The 19,107-nt window shown below is 37.3% G+C and overlaps 2 protein-coding genes across 5 annotated transcripts in view; one reads left to right on the forward strand and one right to left on the reverse strand.

Annotated features, from left to right (window-relative positions):
• Nucleotides 1-7,272, reverse strand: part of LOC121317382 (protein dopey-1-like) — a 41,075-nt gene extending 33,803 nt beyond the window's left edge. For 3 of the 4 annotated variants that reach the window (XM_041253257.1, XM_041253256.1, XM_041253254.1), the window contains exons 1-7: nucleotides 6,913-7,271; nucleotides 5,646-5,860; nucleotides 4,293-4,474; nucleotides 3,779-3,949; nucleotides 3,016-3,205; nucleotides 1,605-1,703; nucleotides 385-484 (exon numbers count right to left, since the gene is read on the reverse strand). In XM_041253257.1, the coding sequence (XP_041109191.1) occupies nucleotides 385-484; nucleotides 1,605-1,703; nucleotides 3,016-3,205; nucleotides 3,779-3,949; nucleotides 4,293-4,474; nucleotides 5,646-5,783 (880 nt within the window). In that variant the 5' untranslated portion in view covers nucleotides 5,784-5,860; nucleotides 6,913-7,271. Of the gene's footprint in view, nucleotides 1-384; nucleotides 485-1,604; nucleotides 1,704-3,015; nucleotides 3,206-3,778; nucleotides 3,950-4,292; nucleotides 4,475-5,645; nucleotides 5,861-6,912 lie in introns of all 4 variants that reach the window. The other variant, XM_041253255.1, reaches the window with a different exon arrangement.
• Nucleotides 7,273-7,888: 616 nt separating this feature from the next.
• The window catches only part of ube3d (ubiquitin protein ligase E3D), a 28,557-nt gene continuing 17,338 nt past the window's right edge, over nucleotides 7,889-19,107 (forward strand). Inside the window, exons 1-6 of the mRNA XM_041253258.1 lie at nucleotides 7,889-8,258; nucleotides 11,718-11,917; nucleotides 12,141-12,231; nucleotides 13,813-14,053; nucleotides 16,681-16,750; nucleotides 19,004-19,082. Coding sequence (XP_041109192.1) covers nucleotides 8,182-8,258; nucleotides 11,718-11,917; nucleotides 12,141-12,231; nucleotides 13,813-14,053; nucleotides 16,681-16,750; nucleotides 19,004-19,082 — 758 coding nt within the window. The 5' untranslated portion in view covers nucleotides 7,889-8,181. The remainder of the gene's footprint in view (nucleotides 8,259-11,717; nucleotides 11,918-12,140; nucleotides 12,232-13,812; nucleotides 14,054-16,680; nucleotides 16,751-19,003; nucleotides 19,083-19,107) is intronic.

Raw genomic sequence — 19,107 nt, forward strand, 5'->3', positions numbered from 1 at the left:
ATTTATGTATTCAGACTCTCACTCTAGAGTAGGGTATAGAAGGTGACAAAGATCATATTATCACATGATTTGAGTGGATTAAAAAAAAAAAAAAGTCTGTGCAGAAAACACTGCTGAGGTGAAATTACCATGGAACTGCAACACATTTCCTGAGAGCAAACCATGGAAACTGAAAACTTTCTTTAGCCTAATTCAATTCCAGGTATGTTTAAAAAACAAGCAAAAAAAGGTGTATTGTGTGTTTCTTTCAAAACTGCACACTTGACAGCTCTGTCGCTAACGGCAGTGCAAAACGGGTCAGATTTATAGAATCATTTTGTTAGCCTCAATCACTTTACCTGAATTTGTAAAACTTACAATGACCCAGAGAGGAGTAAAGCTTACCAAGAAGCCATGCATAAAGCCGGCGGTTGAGGGACATGTCTCTGCGCAGTACAACATGCAATGCTGCCGACAGGATCCGGATCATATCAGTACGAGTTGCCTGTATATATATATATACATTTATGGTAATACTATATATATATATATATATATATATATATATATATATATATATATATATATATATATATATATATATATATATACATATACATATACATATATATATATATATATATATATATATATATATATATATATATAAAGGATACAAATACAACATCATTACAAAAATCATATGCAGACATGCTATAATTTAATCTAATATTGATTAATTCTGCTTTTACTTTTGCAAGCCTCCATTAACATTCATTGATTGATTAATCATCCTGGTTACTTACTTGGAACACTCTATTTGGAATCTACATTTGTTTCTTTCATTTTTAATAATAGAGTTCTCAATGCATTTAGTAGTATATTGCTATGTATTTGAAGATGTTTCTAAAAAGTCTATTTGTTTTTTTTGATTTTGAATGATAAAATGTATGGTTTTCAATGCATTGCTTATTGCTGATTATTACCTGTTCGATATTCTATTAGGAAACTGGAGTCAAGTTTGCTGCCAAATCTAGCAAGGTAGGAACAGGTAAACTATTACATTCAGTTGCTTCTGGTTACTTTTATAACATTAAAATGCCTTTATAAGAAATTGGGCCCAGTTTCCACACACAGCAAGTGTCCCACGTTACACATTTACTATGGAGTGGATAATTTGCCTTCAGGGCAGAATACAGTGCATTGAGCCTATCCCCTGTGAAACATCAGTAATTTCTTGAATTTATAGTCTTGAATGCTCAAGCTTTTGACAAGAGAGGCCCTTTATCAAAGCCTGTCAACTCTCCTGCCTTACCAATCATGAATGAATCAAAGATGGAACAAGCATGTTAGTGTGTCAGCAACTTACATTTCCAACCATGGCTTAAAAACAAACAAACAAAAAAAAAAAAACTGTGGAATGTGGAATTGGAAACTTAGGTTTTTTCTAACTCACTACAAAAACATGGGGAGATATCCAGACCCCATATCAGCCACTCCGCAATTTGGCAATACAAACACTGCAAATTGCAATACCCTCCACACTCACACACACAGAGTACTGTGAGGGCTTATAATTGAAATAAACTAAAAAAAAACATCTATTTTGCTTTGCACTTAATTACCTGACTCATGTGGAATGGAAAACAGAACAGTATGAGGTCCAGTGTGCTCCTCTGCACAAGCACACTGGAGTCCTGCACTGAGGTGCTTACTGCTTCAACCTGAAAACAACAGAGGAAAAAAAACACTAAATGACCTTTTGTTAAAAGAGCTGCCAGTAGAGTCCAGCATCGGGTCGGGCGACCCACAAAGCGGGTTGGGTTCGGGTCAGAAAATGTCATTTTCAGGTCAGACTTGGGTCTCACCAAAGACTTTTTCTGTCCTTCCAGCGTACTCGTCTGCACCCCTTTCCCAAATAACGTTATTAGAAGGTAAATGTATTTCCTACACTAAAGCAGGAGGTGATTAGGGAGGTGTCAGCTGACTAAGCACTTGTCACAAGATCCTTTTATCACATCTGCTTGGTATGGAATTATTTTTGGAATCACAGTGAATGAAAATAATGAACTAATGTGACTGGATTTGTTGCTTGTAAAACCTGTCATGTTTTTGTGTACGACAGCCACAAAACTGATACATCACCTCTGCAAATGCACAGGTGTAGTTCCCTTTCAACTGATGGCACAAAAGGTAATGTAAGTAAGCAGAGATAGCTAACGTTATTATTGCAGCAAGGGGGGGTGGTCGTTTAGGGCGTGTGTGCGTGTAAGGAGTTGCATGGTGGTGTGTGCGTGCAGGGGGTTGCATGTTGTGTGCATGCGTACAGGGTTTGCATGTTGTGTGTATGGGGGAATTGGGGTGCAGGTTTGGCACGAAGGACGTAGGGGCAGAGGGGGCGAGAGGATATAAGGGGGTGCGTGGAAAAGTCCAGGGGAGTGGAGAAAACAAGGGTGAGAGAGAGAGAGAGAGAGAGAGAGAGAGAGAGAGAGAGAGATTGAGAGGTGTACGTGGACAGAAAGCGAAAAACAGGGAAAGGATCAAAGCAACCAAAAACTGCTTGTAATCATTTTATTTCCTTTTCGACTCCCAGTTCCCTTCCCTCGACTTATGATTTTATTTAAATAATTATTATTAATAAAAGGATTGAGCCTCGGGTCACAGATAAGGAGACAGTGTTGCAGTGGATTGAGGGTTCAGGTCGGGTCCATCACCAAATGAAATGGTTTGCTGCAACTGCTATCTAGTGTACACTGCCGGCATTACATTGAAACCCGCAATATTTGCATTCCTTAAATCACACACAGGGGACAGGGGCTTGAAAGATTTTTACTTTTCCAATGCTCTGGGACAATTATTTTGTGATCATCTATGAATAAAAAGTTGTCCATAATGTAAATTATTAAAAACACAAAAGCACAAATGAATCACATGCATTAATGAACAAATATATGAATGTATTCTTTACAATAAAATATTATTTTTGTCTCCACTGGGGGAATATGATGATGTCAGCTTGTCAGGAGTGGCCATTACCATTAGCTCAATGTCACTGCCGATGATGTAAAGCTGGTCTTCCATGCAAAGCTTTCGGTTGAGATGAAAGAGCACGAATGTGACTCCTGGCAATCTGACTGCAGGACTGGTCAGGATGCTGCCCCACAGAGCACTGTAGAAAGCAGACTGCTCCACAGCTGCAGCTACCTTCTCCAGCAAGGCATTGGTTCTAATGGAACGAGAACAGGAAAAAGTTAGTAAACTGTGTACTGCATTTCATCTATAATTATAATTATAAAACACTTCATAGACGGAAGCCAAGTGCACAAAGAAGCTTAATAGTTTCAATAACAAACGATTCAGCCAGAAGACTTTTTTAAATGTCTTCAATGTTGAAATGAGCTTTGATTAACACACTTAAATCATTAGGTGATGCAGACTCCAACATCAAGTGGTAAAGTGTGAAGGACCTCTTAATGGTCCTGTTGTGCATGTGCAGTACTATACGAAAACCTTGCACAGATGTGATTGGCGCTTATTACAGTAAGCCATATTGTGAATATAAAAGATCAGTTTGTATGTAGGAGGCATTCCATTGCAATAAAAAGCACTTTTTTTTTTTTTTTTTTTACTGTCCCAATACCTTATTATGATGTCTGCAGTCATTCTGAGTGGTTCTATAGCAAATTCTCAAAGTGACTTGTAAGACCCCACTCCATCCAGTGATCTGCCACTTCAGATAAAGTTATTCTGCTGGCACTACACTGCTGTGCACTTGGTTTCTGCACAGCTATTCCCCTACCTGTCATAGTATTCTGATCCCTCTTCCAAACCTGGCAGAACTCCAGTTAACAGTCCCTGCAATCCTGGCTTCAGTGTTTTACCCAAGGGCAGGTAGTAGACCTCATACAGGCAGAGCAGTGCAGGTTTCACAGACATGGCAGCATTGGTAAGAAGAGGAAATAGTCCAGAGCTGAAAAAAAACATGAATCACCCCCTTTTAGAATCACACACCGCTTCCATGAATTCACACTCGACATTGATAATTCAAGGGGTCTAGGCTGCATGTGTAACACGGTGGAGGCTAGGTGCGAACTGGCATAAGTGAGCTTCTTAAGTTTATTTTCATCAATTAAATATTCTAGGTTTTAATAAGAGCTTGATTTGACACAGTTTATAGGTATCAATTAGGTGTGTCACCTTAAACTCAGTGAAACCAGGAGTGGATAACATTTTCATAAATATCAAGTACTGAATTAATTAAAACAGACAAAGATCTGCTTCCGTTGTGCTCATCAGGGAGAGCTGACCGGTACCTGTACAGAAAGAGATCCTTGGCCAGTCGCTTTGGTCCGATGATTTTGAAAATGATCTCGTAGGTCTCCAGAGCCTTGCGGTGGACTCCACTGGGCAACGCTGGGTGAAGACATTGCGCAAGACGCTTGCCTATTGTGAGCTTTTTGGGAACAACCTGATACTTGGCGTTGTTATGTAAAACCTGGAAACAACCAAAATAGAACTTAAATCCTATAAACAGTTACCTTGTAAGAATGTAGTCAACATAAATACAGGTTATTCAGTTTATACAGGCTTAAACAGGCTCCACCCAGTTCTGGCTTTCAGATATAACTTTAACGAAGCATATTTCTGAAATGATCACAAGCCAGGAGTATGATGATAAATAAACATTTACTCCCTTTAACTCCTATTACTAAAGCTAAAGTAGATTCTGGTTTGATTTATTCATGATGGAATCATTCAGATTTTTCAGTAATTCAGTTAATGCACACATGTAGTGACAGAGATGCACACTGGATGCATACTGTAATGTAATCTGTGGTTTAGTTGAATTACTTAATTCACTTTAGTGCATGATTGTTCTTGTCTTATTATTAAGCAGTACAATTGAACAGAAATACCCCAAACAAAAGGAACTGCCATAGATTACGGGCTGGTTTTTGTTTTATTTGCCATACCTGTCTGCAATTCTTGATGTGGAGAATGTTATTGCTATTATAATATGATTTATCTTTTATTTTGAAGTGAGAAAGTATTAGTTCCTTTATTTATTTATTGTCCTTTGTTCTCCTTGTGTGGGGATATTACCTATATCTGAAGGTTATTAATGTATTTTGGACCTTTTTATCCAACTGAATTGCTAATTTTCAGTCCACTGATATATAACAGGATTTACTCTGTAGAAGTAGTTTATCAAACCACAGTCTAATCTTCCAGCAATCCAAAAGTGAAAGGTCTCAATACAAAATAACTTTTTTGTTGCAGACATTTATAAAAACATGACAAATAACTTAATACTGCATCCCTGTCTAGTAAATTAAACCTAAAAACCTAATCTTTGTTTATTAAAACAAGTTTGTCCATAATAGCATCATGCTATAGTGCAATATACAGCATGCCAGATATCCATAAGCCCTTTAATGCATTGTTTGAGTGGAAACAGATGTGTCTTGTCCAGTTTGAAGGTTTCTGTGAATTTGGCCACTGCAGCTTAGAACAATAAGCTCTATCAACAATGACCCTGCTCTGACTGGAGTTGTGCTAGGATTCATAAACACATTCCTGGTTAGAAATATAGTTTACAGACAGGATTCACTGCATATGTTAAAGTGCACTGGAGGATCACTTCATATTACTAGAGTACACTTTACCTTGTTCAGCTTCCCCAGAGCAGATATCAAATCTGCCCATTCACTGGAGTACTCAAAGTTTTTAAGGGCTTTGTCCACAGCTGCTACATAGTTCCTGTACTTGGAGTCAGCCAGCAGCTCCAATTCCTCTGTATTCATCCTTCTGAAGTACTATTAGCAAGCGCCTCACTCATGCAAAATCATTACCTGACAAGAGTGAAGCCTTTCAAAGGGTGCTGCAAGAAAGAAAAACAGATACAAAGCCTAAACCTTATAATAGTCACTACTGTCACACATGTAGATTTATTTCCACCTATATCCTGACTGACAGCTCTGAAACGGCTGACACATGTAGTTTGTACTGATTTACAAAACATAGGCTTCCATACAGTAGTTTAAGTTAAATAATTTTGTTTGTTTATTTGTTTCTCGGTCTTGTTTGTATTTCAGGCAAAAACAGCGGCCAGAGCAGTATGTCTTTTTAAATCAACAAGCAACGGAAACTGCTGTTGAGGGATTTCTGAGTGACGTGGTGTACCTGTTTGACTTGCTTCCCAAATCTGAAGCAGCACCTGCGGGTATAGGTAGTGGTCGCTGCGCGTGCGCATCCTATTAACCCGGTCTGTTGCTAACTTCTTGCCGTCTAAAACTTTCAAAATACAGGGTCAAGAACAGCTATATTACTAAAAAAAAATAATAATGAGCCCCAGGTTCTTGAGCAAAAATTGGACAGTGCCTTACAACCATTCGCCCCATTAGCTACGGAACCGCTTTGTTTGTAATGCACCAAAACGAAACATGTCATTAAAGACTGACTGTACCTAAAACTGAAGCTTATGGTACAGTTTTACAAGTGAGCTTATAAGCCTATATCGAATATTCGGATATTTGTCCCAGCACTAAATGTGTGTGTGTGTTGTAAATATAATATATATATATATATATATATATATATATATATATAAGAATATATATATATATATATATATGTACAGTACATTACGTGTTCTTTAAGTTATTTAATGCGCCATTAAATTTGAAACCAAAACATTACAAAATGCCTTTTGAAAAGCAAAATGGATCTCGCCCGAATTACAACTGAACTCTGTACTACTATCCTCATAAATACAGATTTTTTTAGATAATGTCGAATGTGTGACAGGTCTCAGCATCTGATGAAAGCAATGTCATTCGCAATTAATGATTTCGCTTCGGTTTCACAACAATGTTTTTTTAAATAACAGATTCTGCCGATATGAGACTTGAACCAAATATAAAGATTGCTTACCGTTTCTACGTTATTTCACTCAAACAAATTATGCAAATACAAGACCAAACGAGGTTGTGCTGTGTTTTCTCAGCCAAGCAGTCAGAGGGAGTCAAGGCTGAATACCAATATAGACAGTATCCAGTTCCGGGATATACTGGGCCCTTATCACTCTGTTAAGCATAAACAATTTAATAGCAAGCTAACAAAAGGCGTATTTAATTTGATTTGTTGTCTGCTACATCATTCCGGGTCACAAACTAAACGCGAAACTACAGAACACTTTGTTGTAGGATAGTGTTGTGTTTCCTCACTGTTTCTTATGACTGTGACACACAAAGACCAGCCGACAGCTCCCAGACTGCACTGCGGACTACAGATCGGCGCTTAGTCCTGGCACTTAATATACGCTCCATGCATTAGGTTTCCCACTAATTCATTATGCATGAATGAATAGACACAGCGCAGTACAAAGCCAGGTGCATTGTTTTTGTTAAATAGTGAACATACAGTCTTGGCTATGCATGGAAAATCCGATTTTTAACATGTTTAAGCATTAAACAATTCAGAGACATGAACTGTCGTGCATTAGAATGGTCTCTTAAAAATGTTTCAATGTTGCATTTACCATTTAAAAGATAAATGCTCCTTCTTTCATAAAATAACGTGTTTAAGTAGGTGTTTAGTTAAATGGGGTTCTTACAGGCAGTTTATGTTAAATATTAGAAAGCAGTTGACTAATATAATTATTATATTATGTATTATTTACATTACTACTACTATTATTATTATTATTATTATTATTATTATTATTATTATTAATTTGGCATTGAGGTTGTGTTTTTATATCTTTATATTTTCTGATTTATGAAGTAAAAAAAATACGGACGAGGAGGAGGAGGTCAAAAGTTCGTAACTGGTGTATTTCAAGGGTAAAATCGCTTTGGTCACATATTTCAAAGTTGCTTATCGTCATCAAAATTAATGGAGACCATGGTACTGTATTAGTGTATTATGTCAAGAACTCCACACTGGCGTGTCACTCGAGGTGTTCATACAATATATTTACAATAGGTGTCGCTGCAGCAGTGACTGTTATCTAGTTTGTGACGCATTTAGGCTTAGGTTCCGCTGTTATTTTCCTCGACGATTTTCTTGCACAGTACTTCCGGGGCCCATGTTTACAAGCATGTGCAGTGAATTCAGTTGAATTAAGTTAAGGCACTTGCAGCCGTATTCTGTGGTGTTTAGATTCATTGCAGCAACTGGTAATATATATAAATTTTAAAAATGGACGATTCCAATACCCAGGCTGAAGTCTTCATTGAACTCAGGAAAAGACTCCAGAGCGGACATTTAGTTTTAAGGTAATTTAAACATTTTAGTGTATACGGTACTGTTATAGTTCGCGGGAATTAATTCAGTGCAAGTTGAACACCAGTTTGTAGAAATTATAATTGACTTTTAAGTGTTTAATTGTTGTAGCTAACTAAGTTTTAACAAGTTTTGTTCTGCTTTCTAAGAAATCTGTTTGATAACATTTTACAGACACTGCCCATAACAGGTGTGAAGGTAAAGAAGTAATGTCTGTCAGTCCACGTGACGTAGTGCAAGGGACTGACTGATCAGTTCGGTTTTTTGCTGAAACACTGCATTGTATAATTAAATTGCTTTAGTTAATTAGCCTAATAATATTACATTTGAGTGTGATATGAAACAAAAAAAGATCAAAAGTCACTTATTTTAAAAAATCTCTAATTGTATTTACATTAATATGCAATGGTGCAACCCTGGCAGTAGGTCTCCTCTATTCTACTCCCAAGTGCACAGCATAATCTAGGCATCTACGGAGGCTGGGAGCAGTAATTGAAATAGCATAATTATTTTCCTTACCATTAGCAGTCGCATCATCGATTCGCCTTTACTTGTATTAAAGAACAAACACTTTATGGTATCTAGTCACTTTGTGTGTGGTTGGTCATCTGAATTTGTCCTTAATTGTTTAATTGAACCTAGATAATGAATTCATAATTACAGTAAGTACCTGTTTGGAACAAGGTTCTGAATTGAAAAACAGGATTTAATTTATATCTCCATTGTATCAGTTACAATAGTATTGAAGTGTGTGTAGCAGTACTATATGTATCCACTAGATGGCCACAGAGCATACAGTACTTATGTAAAGCTCTGATCCTGGAAGGCCATTTGACACCAAATTTAAGTTATAATTAAATAGTTGGCAGCCTCAGACCTAGATGGAGGTTTAATTGATTCAGTTAGAACAATTAAGAACATGGGTGGAACAAAGACCTAGTCAAGAAGGGCCTGATGTGGCCATCCCTGATGTAAGTAAGTCGATAAACAGTGCTGACATACAACTGGTTTACATTTGTTTTTTAGGACGTTGATTGTCTGGCTGTGCAAAAGAGTTGCTGGAATTCTGCTGCAAACCAGTTTGTTTTTTCCTGATTATGCCCTCATGTGAGAGGCGTTCTTAAGCCGTACAGAATGTTAGCTTGAAAATAAAATAGTGAAAAATTATTTCAGTTAACATCCGGCCTTGAGTGTTGTTCATGTGGTGTGCTTTTGAAATACATGATACACCTAGTATACTGTATATTGATATACTATACTGTCACTGTTGTACTTATAATTTAAATATTAAGCAGCAGCTTACACAAAGGGATCACACGGCACAATACAGATTAGATTTAATCATTGCAATATTTAATTTGATTCATGCTTCTAGTAAGGGTGTAACAATACAATGTGTATTATAATCTGCAGGTCGCAATATGATATGATGCATGTGATCATCCTGATGGACTGCTTATATCTTGCATAATAAGGTTACATGATCATTTAATTACTTTTGATAAAAGACAAAAATTAAATGAGATGGAGAAAGCATGTATTCATATCAACCATAAAACACACCCAATCATTCACAACCACTTGGTGAGCTACAGTGTATTGTGCTTTTGGTCACGTTACAAAAGATACATACCCCTGTTACGATACAATATCATGCAAAGAAAGTATCAGAATTCATCGATATACAATTAATCATTTCACCTCTACTTAGTGTAGATGATGCATCTCTTTCGTAGTGTATGTTCAGGTGGAGACTTGGATTTTTACTAATATGAAAATGTAGTTCTTATTCCATTTTGATATAAGTATGTTTTTATTCAAATTGAAATGTAACACATAGTACAACTAAATGTATGGTAAACTGTAATTCAACATTCATCAAATTATATTCTACCATGATATAGCAGATTACAGTTATAACATGAGAAAATTAAGAAATATCAGTATATATCAATATATCAGTACTGCAAAAGTAAGTGGACTGTGTCATTTTTAACAAGTAGGCCTAATAGTAATCGTAGTCTTGTCATTGTAGGACTGATATAAAAAAATCTGCTGTGATAATGACAAGACTACTTTTAACATGCTTAAAGTGTGTTGATACATTAAAGGTTTTGTGTCCCAAGCTGTGTTAAAAAAATGTTTCTCTTTATTTAAGATGCAGTCTCTCACAATCAAGTTTTAAAGTAAATATATTATTTCTGAGTGACTGTTGAATTACATTGTGTCCCATAAGTCGGGCAAGATTGTTTCTAACAGGCATGCTACTGCTTCCATCTGCAACAGAAGGGAGTAATAAATGTGACCACCTAGCTTTGCTGTAGCTCAGGGAAGCAAAACCAAATGTAAATCTCAGTTTATTCTAAGTAGCTTAAAGTTTTTGTGATAAATTAACAACAGCGGACATTTTCACTTTGCTGTTTTTCAGAGAAAAGGTCAGGTGGCTAATTTAAAAATTTCCAGAGTTATTGTGCACCAACAAAGTAAATACTTTTTTTTCATTTATTTTAGCTAAAACTTGGGATTTTTAAGAAATTGCATTCTATAATCATCCCTTAAAATTTTTATATAAACTGCAAAAACAAGGCTTGCTAAGTGGACAGGGAAGAAACAAAAGATGCACAGTATGTAGTTATGATGCAAACAATCTATCACCCCCTCCTGCACCACACAGACATAAACTGGCAGATCGCAGCTTCTGAAAACAGTAAATAAGGGCATGTAATAATATAATTCCTCACAACAGAACGGATATCCCACTCTGTTAAACCATAGGTGGCCAATTACAGAGCGGCTTTGATGGCTAAGGTCTAGTGGGGGCCTTGGCCTCACTCAGTCTATCCCAGTGGCACAGCAAGGAGCAGGAATGTATACAGCAAGATTGTGAAAATAAATGAACTGCATCCTTCTTTCTGTCAAGGAAGAAGGAATGGTTTAAAATAGTAATATCATGTGTATTAAGACAGACCCTCTTCTCCCTCACATACAGGAGGTAAATTGACTGAAGTATCAATGAAATTGATTAATTACCAATCTATACAATGTGTTAAATTACTCTTGTAATCTAGGCCCTACTGCACTAGATGTGCTTCTGGTACCCAGAATGTGTACTGCTTTTTATATTCTGTTTGTCTGTTTACATTTCTACAAGAGCCAATGAACAGTACAGTGACTTTTGTTTGTTTTTTAATTCGTTGATTGTGAAATGCCAAGGCTGTGATTGGAACTTTACTACAAATACAATAATAGCGGTAATAATATGAAAGAGCATATACTAATCATGTATGTTCTAATAACCAGACTGTTTGCTTAGATACATAGGAAGTGCTTTGAGATGTTTCAGCATGAAAAGAGATCGATAATATTTTACTTTATTTTGCATATGGTAGTTGGGCATATTTATATATATATTAAAACAACATAAGAGATTTTTTTTCTGTTTCATATTGCAGCAGTGGCTTTGCTGAAGATCCATCTGAGGTGGACATTTCAACAGGACCATCATATGTACGAATTAAGGCAGCTAAAAGTTGCTGTTACATAGATCTACCAAAAGGGGTCGGCATTACCCCACCGTCCTGCAGAGAAATGCAAAGGGTTTCAGGGGATGGCTTACACATTAGATTGCAGCTTCAGAATGATAATGACATGGGTAAGTTCAGGAATTTGTATTTTCTTAGATTAAACAAAAAAAAAAAATTAGACTGCATATAGCTTTGAATACATGTCAAGGGCAAATGCTAAAACATTCTTTGATCAATCGCATTTAGAATAGATTGGTTGGCATTCACAAACCATGGATGTTTGCTGCAGTATTTATTAGATATGTTGAGTACAAGGTTAACTGAAAAATAAACTTTTCTCAACTTGTTTAGAAGTCCTCCCCACTTTGATTGAGAGTTTGAAAGCTCAGAAGAGTTATTTGTTTGTCTGCCAGTCCTGCAAGGAAACTATCCTAATGGAACGGTAAGGAGACATGTTTATTTATTTACAAGGGCTTTGAAAGAAGAAAGCCATACAGCAAGTTAACTGAACCTGTTAAAGGCAATAAAGTTAGAAGGTATCCAGACTTAAGAGAAATGGATATGCAATGAAAACCCATGCTAATTTGACCTCAAGTAGAACCCAATGGAAAGATTGTGAGTGTATTTAAATATAGTTATCATAGTGGAAATTACTCACCTCACAGGCAAGCTCAGCCAGTACAGCCCCTGGCAGATAAGTAATTTTATTTTTATTGTTTATTATGTGTTCTTTATTGTGCAGGTTAAGCCATTAAAAACTGTGTGCATACAGTTTATTATGGCTTTTACAGTGGGATCCTGTGCTGCAGTTCAGTTACAAAATTAAGAGGTGGGAGCTAGAATCTAAGGGTCTAGAATCTAACAAAAAGCAAAAGTACAAAGTGATCGATCCCCTCTCAAATAGATAGGGCTTTGGTCTTGAAATGTACTGCAACGATTGTTTCAGTCAGCCCAATGCAACCAACTTCAAAAACATTTCCTCATGTACAAATGTTGTGGTTCATTACAGCATCAATTCCCTCCTGAGCAGGAATTTCCTACAATATAATTAAACTTGTCTTATCACTACAATGTGTATTCATGCACAAGTGTCCATGAATACGATTTGTCATTCCCCTAGGGGTGATTTGACATCACTAAATAGTGGAAAGAGGCCATGTTAAAAGAAAACAAAAACATTAAGTGTAGTATTTTTTTTGTACATTTTTGGGGGTCAAAAAAATAAGAAATGTTACCAGCTGGCTTCACATACCCTGTTTAGTACTATTCTTGGACTGTCCAATGTTATTTTGCAGCAGTACATTGAGATGGAGGTTCAAACTGCTGAAATTGTAGAGAGGACTCCCAAGTCAGATTTCAGAACCACTGATTTTTATTACATGAGAGTAGCTGTTGTTCAGATTTAGCAGGGGAATTGGATGAATGCTGGTAGATTCTTTTTCTTTGGGGATTGTGACAGGGTAGTGTCACGGCCCAAGCTATTATCGGAAGGAAAGAGACTCGGAGACAGAAAGCTGCAGTTTAGGTGCAGGCATGCAAGTTTATTAACAAAACAAGAACAAAATAAACTGGCACAAGCTCCAAAATAAAATGTTCAAACAAAAGAATAAATCGCTTGTAGGCTGGGCAATAGCTTTCACTACAGATACAAAACAATACAAAAATCACTCCCCTCCAAACTCCTCTAACAAACAAAGGTTTCTGGTTTCTTTTATACATGTAGCCACTCTCCGGTTAGAACCAGTTACCTCGCTTGGGGAATAGCCACACCTGTGATTGCTGGCACGGGCAGGTTTAACCCCATCCCTGCCAACCTTACATTCCCACACACACACACTATTTACAGCAGTAGGACTTCTGCCCTGCCACAGGGATAACAACCACTCCTGCTCTGTGCCATGTATTACTCCTCACTTCTCCATATCTACAAAGTTATTGTTGTACAGGATTGAAAGAGTGATGAAGCTGAGAAGATTATTTGTTCCATTTGTTATGAGCAGGTTATATTTTGTTATATTTTCAGGGTGTTCCGCAGAGTGCTTCCTCTACCAAATGGAAACTGGAACGCGCTGGTTGATGATTGGTGCTGCCACCCAGATCCCTTTGCCAACAGGAAGCTGCTCCCGAGGAAGGACGACTGTTTACTGGGGGACACCTTTGTTCTAGTGAACTGGGGTAGTGGCCCTAATGAGGCATTGATACTGGAACCAAAGACTGCTGACACAGATGTCAGCATGGAAAATGGTGGCAAAGATTTAATCCAGGTAATGGTTAATATGAAACATCTGAAACTGATTCATACAATTATGCTGCCTTATACAGTTTCTCATATATAACACCTCTGTTGGAGATCTTTGGTAAGCATTTCTGCAATGGAAGGTTCACGTGTGTTGGATGTTTCATTTATAACAAATGTGATTTACAACTAAAGACTGTAATCATATTGAATTCACTACAGTCACAGTAAAAAATGATATATACACACACAAATACATACATATACATACACACACTGCTGTGCAAAAGTCATAGACATGTTGCATTTTTCTACTCTGGTGTATTGTGAGCATCAACAATTTACTCAAAGCCTCCACTAATGTGTTCTACATTCTAATTAGGGCTTCTGATTTTAGGTTTTAATCGATAAAACCTGATTAAAACACCCTAAGAACCCCTGGTCATAGTTGGCAATGACATGGATTTGAACCTGCGATCTCCAGGCTATAGGATGGATCCTGCATAACACATGGAACGCCTTTACTGGATGCACCACTCAGGAGCCCCTAGATAGTGCTTGCTTATTTTTTTTGCAAGCTAACTGGAACTGGACACCTGCCATAAAGTTTGATTGATCTTCTGCTATCTTTTATCCACATATATTTATTTCAATGAGTGCTGATGGGACGAACGCAGGATTTTCATGTTCGGATATTCGCTCATAATTTAAATATTTGTCTGGATATTTGATCGCTTTCAAAAAGTAATAAAAGCAATTTTATTGCTCAGAGCGCAGGCAGAGACAGCATAGCAGGGGGCATGGCCCCTGTATTTGTGCCTTTTATTTTACACCAGGACGTTACAATATCTAATGCTTTAAAATAGAAGAATATCCCAGGAGTAAAGGATACGTTGCTTAGGCCTTACTTTACCCCAGTGCATTAACTACAAAACAAAGGATGCCAAATAGCAGTTCCAGTTCAACATTGTTTTGTTTTTTCCTCCGAAAGTAAAATAGTACATAAAGTTGACACTGCATTTTATTTTATTTTTACTTTTTCTTTCTTTCTTTGCCATTGTTGTTTCTTCACAGTAAACAGTTGCCATAGACACGTTTTCATAAAGTAATAACATGAGGTTTATTTGTGCCTTTTTGTAGCTTAACAAGCAAATGAAAACGGAACTTTTAACTTGAAACATGGAAATGTCGTTGTGAAACGAAGGGGGAAAAACTCACCGTTGTGGTTCTTGTTTATTACTGTACATTCCACAGAACACATTCCACATAACAAAATCGCAACAAAAAAATAAATATATATATATATATATAATTTTTAGTGATGTGTAAGGTCGTTAGACAAAATTTTTATATCCGGGTTCTCGACGACACGACTAAGACACGCCGCACCTGTGCGGCTGTTTTTTTATAAAAAATTATATATAATATATATATATATATATATATATATATATATTTTTTATTAAAGTCTCACACAGAGCGCTTTTTTATTTGCCATTTTTTAAACTGTTGACAAAATAAAGGCAACCAATGCCTGCTGTTGAGCTGGCCAATCTCTCCATTGGTTTTGTCCTAAATGTGGGCTGCCTATCTCCACCCCCCTCCCAGTACCGTATTCCTTCAAACTTTTTAAACAGACTTTTTTTTTTGTCAATGTCCTGCGTCTTGAATTCAAGTATAGTGATGCTTGTATTAAAATCGCCAACAAAAGACATGACTGCTCGACAACGCAAAGAGGAATGTTACTGACTGCCGAGAAAAGATGAACAAAAACTTCACCGAGTCGATCGATTTGGTGAGCTTGTTCTATACCTCCCATCTAGTATTTTGATCCTACATTTTTGCGATTGGCACGTAACACATTTCTGTATACAGTCTAAATCTTGAGATTTTCTGGGTGGCTGGAAGCATGTCGGACAGTCCCTTAAGCTTTGTGTAGTCTGCAAATATGACGCGCTTGCTAATCATCTAAGTCGTTGATGTGAAACTGAGTATTTGACACTCCACAAAGTACTTGGGCCCCTACTAGAAGTTTCCCCTCTTACAAGTACACTCTGCTTCCAATGTTTTAACCAGTTATGTACCAATTTGCATGTGTTTCCCCCCACCCCCAAATTTTAACTTTAGGATTAGTCTTTTATGCGGCACCTTGTCAGACATTATGCAGTGGCTATTTATAGTTTAAAAACTGCTAATTTAAAATGATTCTCAAGTGGGAATGTTACCTTTTCATTTATTTTTTGTAAAAAATACAGCATTGATTAACTGGTGCTTTATGCGTGGTTAACTCACGGAAAGTTACATTTTTGCTTCGCTGTGTGCATTACGGAGAGGGAGTTACTTTATTTTGTATCTTAATCAGATGTGTGTTGTCCCGTGGCGCCTCCCACCCCCTCCCCCGTTTTGTGACGCTCTTTGGTTATAACACTCATTGTATATCCCCCGAGACCCGCATTATAGCGAGGGAGCACAGTATACAGAATATTGTTCTGATTTCCTTTTTTTATAGGAAAGGAAATGATGACTTAAACCACACCAGTTTCTAAAATGGGATATTTAGTTTTAAGCCTTTATTTCAAGAAACCAAGCAGTCATTTATTGAGTGCAGTGCAATAACATTTTATTGATATTTCTCTTTTTCTTTTTCCCCTGTAGAAACCAAACAGAAATGTCATAGTGATTTGTAAGTGTTGCAGGGCAATGCTTGGAGAAGTAATTTCGTCAGGTACTGCTGCCTTTTATTTTTAATACCAAGTTTAATACTGCAGCTTCTCTACGTATCATTCTGAAGATAAGTGTACTGTACAGTGGCTTGCAAAAGTATTGACCCCCCTTGGCATTTTTCCTATTTTGTTGCCTTACAACCTGGAATTAAAATGGTTTTTTTGGGGGTTTGTATCATTTGATTTACACAACATGCCTACCACTTTGAAGATGCAAAATATTTTTTTTATTTTGAAACAAACAAGAAATAAGATAAAAAAACAGAAAACTTGAGCGTGCATAAGTATTCACCCCCCCAAAGTCAATACTTTGTAGAGCCACCTTTTGCAGCAATTACAGCTGCAAGTCTCTTGGGGTATGTACCTATAAGCTTGGCACATCTAGCCACTGGGATTTTTGCCCATTCTTAAGGGCAAAACTGCTCCAGCTCCTTCAAGTTGGATGGGTTCCGCTGGTGTACAGCAATCTTTAAGTCATACCACAGATTCGCAATTGGATTGAGGTCTGGGCTTTGACTAGGCCATTCCAAGACATTTAAATGTTTCCCCTTAAACCACTCGAGTGTTGCTTTAGCAGTATTCTTAGGGTCATTGTCCTGCTGGAAGGTGAACCTCCGTCCCAGTCACAAATCTCTGGAAGACTGAAACAGGTTTCCCTCAAGAATTTCCCTGTATTCAGCGCCATCCATCATTCATTCAATTCTGACCAGTTTCCCAGTCCCTGCCGATCAAAAACATCCCCACACCATGATGCTGCCACCACCATGCTTCACTGTGGGGATGGTGTTCTCGGGGTGATGAGAGGTGTTGGGTTTGCGCCAGACATAGCGTTTTCCTTGATGTCCAAAAAGCTCAATTTTAGTCTCATCTGACCAGAGTACCTTCTTCCATATGTTTGGGGAGTCTCCCACATGCCTTTTGGCGAACACCAAACGTGTTTGCTTATTTTTTTCTTTAAGCAATGGCTTTTTTCTGGCCACTCTTCCGTAAAGCCCAGCTCTGTGGAGTGTACGGCTTAAAGTGGTCCTATGGACAGATACTCCAGTCTCCTCTGTGGAGCTTTGCAGCTCCTTCAGGGTTATCTTTGGTCTCTTTGTTGCCTCTCTGATTAATGCCCTCCTTGCCTGGTCCGTGAGTTTTGGTGGGCGGCCCTCTCTTGCCAGGTTTGTTGTGGTGCCATATTCTTTCCATTTTTTAATAATGGCTTTAATGGTGCTCCGTGGGATGTTCAAAGTATTGGATATTTTTTTATAACCCAACCCTGATCTGGACTTCTCCACAACTTTGTCCCTGACCTGTTTGGAGAGTTCCTTGGTCTTCATGGTGCCGCTTGCTTGGTGGTGCCCCTTGCTTAGTGGTGTTGCAGACTCTGGGGCCTTTCAGAACATGTGTATATATACTGAGATCATGTGACAGATCATGTGACACTTACATTGCACACAGGTGGACTTTATTTAACTAATTATGTGACTTCTGAAGGTAATTGGTTGCACCAGATCTTATTTAGAGGCTTAATAGCAAAGGGGGTGAATACATATGCACGCACCACTTTTCCGTTATTTATTTTTTAGAATTTTTTGAAAAAGTTTTTTTTTTCATTTCACTTCACCAGTTTGGACTATTTTGTGTATGTCCATTACATGAAATCCAAATAAAAAATCCATTTTAATTCCAGGTTGTAAGGCAACAAAATAGGAAAAATTCCAAGGGGGGTCAATACTTTCGCAACCCACTGTATATCAGAATCCCTGTAATGTAATTTAGTTGCATCTAATTTACTGCAGCCCATGCAGTATTCTAGGTATGAATCACAAAAACAAATATTATACTTTGAAACTGCGATTAAACATGCACAGGTGTGTTTAAACTTTAGAGTGGTGCCTTTATGTATTAGTTTTCACACATAAGAATATTAACAGTTCCTTATTTGATTTATAATCAAATCCCATTGACATACTTCTAAATAAACAAAACACAATTGGTAACAAAGATTAATAACTCCTGAACTGTATCCATCTTTTTTATATTTTATATGTCAGTAGGGCTTGTATTGTGCAGTTAAATAAGGTTGGTATTGTTAAAGTTGCATTCTGTCAAATTCTGGCATTTTTTTAAGGCATAAAACTTATTTTCACCACTTTGTGACAGTAACTAGGACACACCATTAACATTCCACAAACAGGCAGCGATGCATATATTCTGTAGTGACTAATTTGCTGCAGTGGCATTTTCTTGTATATATCTTTTTGTTCTAGATACTCTAAAGCTGTATATAACTGAGGTGACTGTGAAATCTCCCACTGAGGACTCTGAAAACACCAGTTTGCAAAATAGGTAATTTTATCCTTTTTGCTTGTTT

The sequence above is a fragment of the Polyodon spathula genome, chromosome 6 (assembly GCF_017654505.1).
Source record: "Polyodon spathula isolate WHYD16114869_AA chromosome 6, ASM1765450v1, whole genome shotgun sequence".
Taxonomy (NCBI): domain Eukaryota; kingdom Metazoa; phylum Chordata; class Actinopteri; order Acipenseriformes; family Polyodontidae; genus Polyodon; species Polyodon spathula.